At 48.8% G+C, this 9,348-nt stretch overlaps 1 protein-coding gene across 1 annotated transcript; it reads right to left on the bottom strand.

The window, feature by feature from the left end:
• Window positions 1-342: 342 nt before the first annotated feature.
• On the bottom strand, window positions 343-8,823 carry FNDC8 (fibronectin type III domain containing 8). The gene is made up of 4 exons (XM_078066444.1): window positions 8,615-8,823; window positions 2,925-3,294; window positions 1,245-1,481; window positions 343-660 (listed from the first exon to the last, which is right to left on the bottom strand). The coding sequence occupies exons 1-4, from the start codon at window positions 8,821-8,823 to the stop codon at window positions 508-510; spliced, it is 969 nt and encodes a 322-aa protein (XP_077922570.1). The 3' UTR covers window positions 343-507.
• Window positions 8,824-9,348: the final 525 nt, after the last annotated feature.

Genomic DNA, 9,348 nt, shown 5'->3' with positions numbered 1-9,348 from the left:
TTTCCTGGTCTTTGAGTAACATTTCTTCCTCGCATGGAGACAGCGATGATGTTGGCAGAGCCCAGCAGTAGGTGGGGATAGGATCCCATTGCCCGGCCACACTTGTGTTTCATGGCCCCTACCCCCCAACCTGGACTCCCCGCCCCGGCAGAAGCTAGGAAGGTGGATGGCAGCCCGCCCCGCTGTTGGCATGAAACAGAAGTCGGGGTGCTAGGTGACCTGCAGTGCTTTAATGAGGGATCTGGACCCAGCCCGAATCTGGGGAGGGGGATGCCTAGCAGCTGTGGGCAGTGGCAGACCTGACCTGGACTCTGGCGTCTCCAGGTGAGTGGAGCTCCTAGCCTTGGCCCCAACCCAGGGGTGGAGTTTGGGGACCACCACCACCAGCCCCTGGGCGGGCTAGTCAGCAGTTCCTGGCATGGTGCTGGTGGTCCCATCTCATGATTCTGGTTCCTGAGAGCCCTGGGCTGAAGCTGAAGGTAGGTGAGGGGCTTCCTGGGGCCCTCCTTAGTAGGGAAATAGGTATTCCAGATCTTCGAGCTTCCGCATGTCCTCCAGCCCTAGGGACACGGTTTTCCTCTGGGGTTCCTTGCGCTGCACAGTGATCTGGATGGGGTTGTTCTCAGGGAAGCTGTTCAAGTCAGCAGCCACGGTTGCAAACTGAAATAAAACACAACCCCTCAGAATTCCTTCCCAGACCTGACCCTAGCTCAGCTCTTTGTTGGTCAGGTGGGGTCTTGGATAGCCTTACCACCTACTCATGGGCACCCGAAACAGGTACGAACCCATGCCTTCCCTGTTGTGTGAGGTTTCCAACCCCAGAGCTATCTGTCCTCAGGCCTCCCCCCACGCCCCTGCCCACCTCCCTTCCCTTCTTTGTCCCCCTTTTGCCTCTTCCCTGTGTTCCCTCAATGCCCTTCACTCCCTGGCCTGCTCACAATTCTTAGTACTGAGTTGAAGAATCCCAAAGCTAACGGCATTGGAAGCTGGACATTACAGAGATGCTGGTGAATAGATGAGTTTGCATTCCCCAGTGGGCCCCACAGGGGCTTAATCCTTCAACTCCCAGAAGAAAGCATCCTGGAATTCATGCTCATGCTCCCAGGCAGAAAGACAGCCAGCAGGAAGAAGAGCCGTGGGGGCATCAGGGTGTCCCCAGCCTCCAAAACCCCTGGCTCAGACCTCTCTCCCTGCCGCTCCCCAACCACCCCCCGCCCCACGGGCTCTCCTCTCCCAGGGCTCACTTTGTAGGGCTTGCACCACTTCCCCACCCCAGCTGTGTTGGCTGCACGGACGGTGAGGCAGTAAGTCGTGTTAGGCTTCAGTTCCATCAGCTTGACGGTGGTGCCCAAGATCTTGTTGAAGATCCATGGGCGATTCTTTGCCTTGGGTGGCTCATTGTCATTTGTCTTGGCCACCTCCTGCAACAGGACCTGGTAGAAACTGACCTGCTGCTTGCCCAGGGCATAGGTCCAGGAAATCTAGAGGAAGAGAGCGCCCCAGGCTTCCTCAGACCTGCTCCAGGCTGTCCTCCCCTCCCTTCCACCCCCAGCCGTGGGTCTGAGGGCCCCACTCCCATCCCCTGCTCCTCCCGGGGCTGAGGCAGGGCTGATGGAAGGTGTAAGGCTTCCAAGGTGTAAGGTTCCCTGGGCAGCCCCACCCACCTCAGAGTGTACCCCCATCCCGTATTTCTTCTAGACTAGTTGAGAGGGCCCTTAGAGATCATCTTGTCCACCTTGCTCATTGCAGATGAGGTTACAGGTTCAGAGAGGGCGAGTGGCTGGCCTGGGGTCACACACAGTGCCAGAGCCAAAGTTCAAAACAGTAGCTCCAGAGCCCACACACTTCGGGCTACGATGGTGGTTGCCGAGCCTGGCTAAGGAGCTCAGGGAGTTTTTACAACACTGCAGATTCTTGGCCCTGCTGCCTCCTGTCTGGTCTCCATTCCCAGTTTCCCCTCCTTCTAGGCCAGTGGTTCTCAAACTTGGGTGTGTATCAGAATACCCTAGAGGACTTGATAAAATAGATTGCTGGCCCCCACAGTTTCTGATTCAGTAGGCCCGAGGTGGAGGGGACAAGAATTTAAATTGCAAACATGCTGCCATATGATGCTGATGCTGTTGGTGGTCTGAGAACCACACTTTGAGAGACACTGCTCATCTGAGACTTCCAGATTTATCTTCCTAAAATACAGCTCAAGTTGCATCCACCGTTGGATATAAAGCTTTGCAAAAGCTGTTCTCTACCGCTTACGGAAAAATCTGTATAGTAGCCTAACATTGTAGGACCTCTGAAAAATGCCTCTGGACTAACTTCGCCCCTCTCTTCCCTGTCCTGGACTCTAGACAAGTGCTATTCAACATGGGGTCCACGGGCCATCGGCACCATCTGGGAACGTTAGCAGTGCAAATTCTCAGGCCCCACCCAGACCTACTGAATCAGAATCTCTAGGGATGAGGCCCAGGAATCTCATTTTTAACAAGATGATTGGATCCATAGGCACAGAAAAGTTCAAGAAGCCCTGGATTGGGACCTGGCTGTTTGCTCCCACATTTTCCCACACGTTGCTCATATCAGCCCCTCCCTGGAATGCCGTTCTCCCATCCCTGGATGTTTACATCCTACCTCTGTATCCCAGCTCAAATGTTAACCAAAGCCACCAAGCTTACTCCTGCACCTGGAAGTAATGTTTCTTTCCCTCTGAGATCCCCGTGGCACTCGGTCTGAACTCTTCCTACAGCACCACACCCATTTCCAGCTAGCACTGGAGTTCCTTACAGACAGGGCCTCTCTCCTGAGCCAGGAGCTTGAGGTCAGGATGCAGGTGGTAGGTGTCTTCACACTCCCTGTGGAGCTCAGCTCAGTGCCTGGCACACGGGGGCGGCCAGGGAGCCTGCGCTGAATGCACCAAGAGGGAAACGTACCACAGCCGTGGAATCGCTGACGGTGTGTTCACAGATGAAGGGTGCCTCCGGCACGTCCATGACCACAGAGGACTCTGAGGGGGTCGAGGAGGTGTCTGTGTCCAGCTCAGGGTTGTCAAGGTCCAGCAGGCCCCCGGGGGTGATTTGGGACTTCGACTGGTGGGGGCAGAGGGCCAGGTCCCTCTTTTCTGTATCCTTGCCCACCGAGGAGAAGCTGAGTTTATTCAGCTCGCTCTCCAGCATCCCTGCGAAGAAGCTGCTGTTCGGCTGGGTCACAGCCAGTTTGATGGGATTCAGCAAGGTGGATGAGATGGGGGAGATGCTGGTGTCGTCAGAACTGCATTCAGAGTCCTCCACTGGCATCGGCTTCCTGAGTGGGAGGGAGACAGGGGAGCCTGCTGAGGGAGACCACCCCGGCCCGCACAGCCGGGAAGCTCTCCGAAGGCAGGCCTTGTGCCTGACTCGCCAGAATCCCCAGCTGCTTCTGAAGAGCTCAGAACATCCTTAGCACCCTGTAGCAGGGCATCAAACCCACCAGGGCACTTACTGAAAAATGCAGATTCCTGGTCCCTGCCCTACTTTGGGATGGGACTGGGAAAGCTGCTAAAGTATCTTTTTTTTAAAATTAATATTATGTATTCATTTGAGAGAGAGAAAGAGAGCAGAAGCAGGGGGAGAGGCAGAGGGAGAGGGAGAAGCAGACTCCCTACTGAGCAGGGAGCCTGACATGGGGCTGGATCCCAGGACCTGGAGATCATGACCTGAGCCGAAGGCAGACGTTTAACCATCTGAGCCACCCAGGCACCGCTGCTAAAGAATCTTTAATAAGATCTTTAGACATGTCAAAAAAAAAAAAAAAAAAAAAGATCTTTAGACAATTCAGAGGCATGTATTCGGAGAACCACAATTTGAGAAACACCGCTCACAGCTTAAATCCTCCTTCCAAAGTGGGGTGCAAATACTCTTGGGGGAATGCCCAGCCAGTCTAGCAAGGTATGGAAAAATATCTAAAAGTATCTAAAAGAAAAATAATTAAGCTTTACTCATATTTACTTCTACTGTTTAACAGTAATTACTAATTTACTTAGATTTTCTAACATTTAACAATATTAATATGTATCATGTAAAATTACCAATAATACACATAGATTTACACATATTGGGGTAGATGCTTAAAAACTTTTCCTTCAGGGGCGCCTGGGTGGCTCAGATGGTTAGGCGTCTGCCTTCGACTTGGGTCGTGGTCCCAGGGTCCTGGGATCGAACCCTGCATCGGGCTCCCTGCTCAGCAGGAAGCCTGCTTCTCCCTCTCCCACTCCCTCTGCTTGTGTTCCTGCTCTCACTATCTCTCTCTGTCAAATAAATAAATAAAATCTTTAAAAAAAATAAAAATAAAAATAAAAACTTTTCCTTCCATCCAAATTTTGTTAAACTATGAGATATTTTAGACATACACAAGATAATCAAGAATAATACATTAGGGGCGACTGGGTGGCTCAGTCGGTTAAGCATCTGCCTTCGGCTCAGGTCATGATCCCAGCGTCCTGGGATCGAGCCCCGCATCGGGCTCCCTGCTCAGCGGGAGGCCTGCTTCTGCCTCTCCCACTCCCCCTGCTTGTGTTCCCTCTCTCGCTGTGTCTCTGTCAAATAAATAAATAAAAATCTTAAAAAAAAAAACCTTATAAAAAAAAGAATAATACATTAGCAGGGACATACTATACAGTATGATAACTATATTGTCTGGCGCCTGGGTGGCTCAGTTGGTTAAGCGTCTGCCTTCGGCTCAGGTCATGATCCCAGAGTCCTGGGATTGAGCCCCACATCAGGCTCCCTGCTCAGCGGGGGGTCTGCTTCTCCCTCTCCCTCTGCCTGTCGCTCCCCCTGCTTGTGCTCGCTCTCTCTCTGTCAAATAAATAAAATCTTCAAAAAAAAATACTATATTGTCTATTTGAAACTTGCTAAGAGAGCGAATCTTAAAAGTTCTTATTGCAAGAGGCAAATCTGTAACCATGTGTGGTGACGGATGGAAACAGAACTTACTGGGGCAACCACTTCACTACACACCTACCAAATCATGTCGTACACCTTACACTGATATGATGTTATATGCCAAGTGTATCTCAATAAAACTGGAAAAGAAATGAAATGAATATATGATAAAGTGAGAAAATAAAGAATGAGATATTAAGCTTCCACTTAGCCACCATCCAATTTCAGAACTACAGCCTCACCAGTATAGCTAAAGCCCGCTGGACACTTCTGTCCCCCATCTCACTTCGCATCCTCCTACTCCATGGTAACCAGTACAGCACATTTCAGATTTTGTGTGTATCATTATACATGCGTCTTTATAGATTTGTGAGCGATGTCTGCTATCCTTAAGCAACATCGACTATTATTTTGCATATTTTAAAACTTCACATAAATAAATGGTATCATCCAATACATATTCACCAGCAGCTCGTTTTGTTTTGTTTTGTTTTGTTTTACTCCCCATTGGTTTATTTACTTTTATTTTTTAAAAAGACTTTATTTTTAAGTAATCTCTGCACTCAACATGGGGCTCGAACCCACAACCCTGAGACCAAGAGTCGCACACTCTGCCGACTGAGCCAGCCATGTGCTCCAACACTGTTTGTACTGACACATGTAGCTTTGGTTCAGTCATTTTAACTGTTGTACATTTTTCATTACATGGATATTTGTATTTTTACCAATTCTTGGCTATTACAAAGAAAAACCTTGTATGTGTTTCCTTATTTTATTTATTTATTTTATTTTATTTACTGATAAAGTACAGAATCTAAAAAGTTTGGCTTTCAAATCTTTTTTTTACCTTGACCCAAAATAAACACATATTACCTAGTATACTGAAACATACACATAAAACTAAAACACGGGACGCCTGGGTGGCTCAGTCGGTTAAGTGGCTGACTCTTGATTTCAGCTCAGATCATGATCTCAGGGTCATGGGATCGAGCCCCACATTGGGCTCTGTGCTCAGAGTGGAGTCTGCTTGTCCCTCTCCTTCCACTCCTCCCCCCACTCATGTGCGATCTCTCTCTCTATCCCTATCTCTATCTCTAAAATAAATAAATAAAATCTTAAAAAAAAAAAAACCTAAAACACATTTCACAAACCAGTACTTACTCTATGTGTGATGTGCTCTGGAATTTTTTTTAAGTTTTATTTATTTAAATAATCTCTACACCCAATGTGGGGCTCGAACTCACAACCCCAAGATCAGAGAGTCACATACTCTTCTGACTGAGCCAGCCAGGCACCCCTGGATTTTCTATTCTTTTATTTCATTTTTATAACGCTGGTCTCCATTAACTAGAATGAGTTCCTAAGGCATTAATGGATCACAACCCATAGTTTGAAGAGCAGTGGTATAGCAAGAACAGTCACTGGGCCTTTAGGGACCAAGCACCTTGACCAAGGTCACATGGTGAATTGAAGGCAGAGTTGGAACTAGAACCCAGATCTCCTGGGTCCCATGTTACACAGCTCCCACCTGCCTCTGGAACATTCTGGCTCCTCTCCTCTGCTTCCTACCCCATTCTGCCCCCCCCAACCCCCAACTGCTCTGGCCAGATCCAACAACCAATACACAACCCCGGATCCCTCACTCCAGGCCTGCTTCATGGTTGATGGATGGGCTTCATGGCTGATGGATGGGCCAAATTTTTCTTGAGCTCCAGCCCCAAAGACTGCCCCCTGAGAAATCCTGATCAGCCCAAAGCTCCTAGGCTAGCCTTTGGTAAACATGGCATAGATGACTCCCTCATCAAGGGTCTTTTGTAGGCTGAAGAGTCTGAGTATTAACATCATTTATACTTCAGGTTGTCCTAATGAATTTCTATTTTATTTATTTTTTTGAAGATTAAAAAAAAAATTTAAACCAATCTCTACACCCAATGTGAGGCTTGAACTCACAACCCAAGATCAAGAGTCTCATGCTCTACTGACTGAGCCAGGCAGGCGTCCCATGAATCTATTTTACATTCACTTATTCAGAACAGCAGTGCTGGGGCGCCTGGGTCGCTCAGTCAGTTAAGCATCTGACTCTTTTTTTTTTAAATTTAAATTCAGGGGCGCCTGGGTGGCTCAGTCGTTAAGCGTCTGCCTTCGGCTCAGGTCATGGTCCCAGGGTCCTGGGATCGAGCCCCACATCGGGCTCCCCGCTCAGCGGGAAGCCTGCTTCTCTCTCTCCCACTCCCCCTGATTGTGTTCCCTCTCTCGCTGTGTCTCTATCAAATAAATAAATAAAATCTTAAAAAAAAAATAAATAAATAAATAAATAAAATTTAAATTCAATTAATTAACATATAGCATATTATTAGTTTCAGAGGTAGAGTTCAGTGATTTGTCATCAGTGTTGTATAATACCCAGTGCTCGTTACATTACGTGGCCTCCTTAATGTCCATCACCCAACTCTTGATTTCAGCTCAGGTCATGATTTCGTGGTCGTGGGATCGAGCCGAGCCCTGGGTCAGTCTCCCTGCTCAGTGGGGAGTCTGCTTGAGATTCTCTTCCTCCCTCTACCCCTCCCCAACTCATGTGTGTCCTCTCTCTAAAATAAATAAATAAATAACAAATAAATAAATAAATATTTTAAAAAACACACACAAAAAACCCCCCACAAAACAGGAGTGCTGAAATGGGCACAGAAAGCAGCTAAGCATTGAGCTATATGTTTGACAAAAATTTTTTATGATCTTCCTGACAGCCCTGCTGGATGGGTGTTAGCCCCATTTCACAAATGAGGTACTGAAGGTCCCTGATCTTAATTAACTTGTCTACAGTCATATATCTAAGTGGTAGAACTTGGATTTGAACTTGGCCTCCTAGCCCAATATTTTCCTACCATGACATTTCCTACAAGCATCTGTCACTTCAGCCATCCCTGCTTACTTACAGGTCCCTTAGGAACTGGACGCCATATCCCTTTCAAGTAATCAAGACCAGCTACATAGTTTGTGGGGGCCCCTTCTTCAAAATTATTAAGAATTTCAAGACATTGACAGCCCCCTCTGGTTCCTCAAGGTGTCTTGTCGTAGTACAGACCATGTCGTATTATTCTTGCTTCTCACCTAACATCCCCCAAAACACACACACACACACACACACACACACACACACACCCCAGGCAGAGAGTTATGTGAAGGCAGGGGGTTTGTTTTTCAGCTCTGCATTCCCAGAACTTGACATTGGGCCAGACACTCGGCAGGTGCTGAGTTTTGTGGAATGAGCTAAAGAGAACCCAAAATCATAAGGAGGAACAGTAAACTTCAGGCTGAAGGCAGGCAGACTACTGGGGGGACCTAATCAGGCAGTAAAGACAGCGAAAGGGAGGAATGAGGAAGAGGCACCATCGGGGAGTGGAATGGGGTGTCTGAATGGGGGTGTATGGGACTGGTGAGGACCACAGCTGGACTAAGCAGGAGGAGAAGTACTGTCCACAAAGCTCTGACGAAAACCAGGCCTTCTGGAGCAGAAGGCCTCCAAGCCTCCAAGAACTGATTTGGGATCAGGATGCCATAGTGCAACCTACACACATGCTCTTCCCGGGGAGTCCAGGGATGGGTTGTGACAGGCCAAGGAAGCCTCATTGCTTCTTCAAGCCCCTCTCCCCGCCCCTCCACTCTGGCCTTAGAAAGGAGGAAAGGACCAGACTGTGTCTTACAGTAGATTGATGGTATCTTCCTGCAAGAAGTTAACCAAACTGCCCCTTGCGGAAAGTGGGAGTCCTTTGGTAGTGACGGTCCTGTTCATAGACTTGGGGTTTGGAAAGGGCTTCGACATTTGATCAAGTGCATTCAGAACGTTGAGGGTTTCCTTCTGCAGCATGGCCTCCTCCCCATCTCCCACTTTACATAGTGTCTCTGATGCCATCTCGTTTGTTTGGGACCACAGCCGTCACTACGCAGCTGACAGGAAGCAGAGAGAAACTGGGGGCGGTGGACCCACCCTTAGTTAGCGTGGGATGGGGGTGCAATGGGCTGACTTCATAATCATCACTGAGTGTAACAATTAGGGGCCAGCCTCCCCCTTGATCTGAAGCTGCTGCTACCCAGGGCCAATGGCAGGAGTGGGGTACAAGGCACAGACTACATCACCCCTTGGGCCCCTTCCAGTTCTAATGCTCTGTGGTTACAACAGCCCTGCCTCTCTCTGAAGATCTCAAAATGCTTACCACCTGTTCCTTTCGGAGCTGCTCTGGGAAGGAGGAGCAGGGTGGTGAGAGAAGGCTCCTGGGTGCGGTGGGAGGTGGCAGGGTCCCTGGGAAACAAGCGGGACTGAAATGGGTCTCTGGGAATGGGGGACTTTGGCTCTAGGATGCTGAGGCTCTATACCCAGAAATCCTAGGCAGCAAATCCCCACTATGTCGGTAGGCACAGGGAAAGTCCAGATGGCTCA

Source organism: Halichoerus grypus, chromosome 2 (genome assembly GCF_964656455.1).
Source record: "Halichoerus grypus chromosome 2, mHalGry1.hap1.1, whole genome shotgun sequence".
NCBI lineage: Eukaryota > Metazoa > Chordata > Mammalia > Carnivora > Phocidae > Halichoerus > Halichoerus grypus.
The sequence above is the reverse complement of the archived record's forward strand: the minus strand, read 5'-3'. Positions and strand labels throughout refer to the sequence as shown.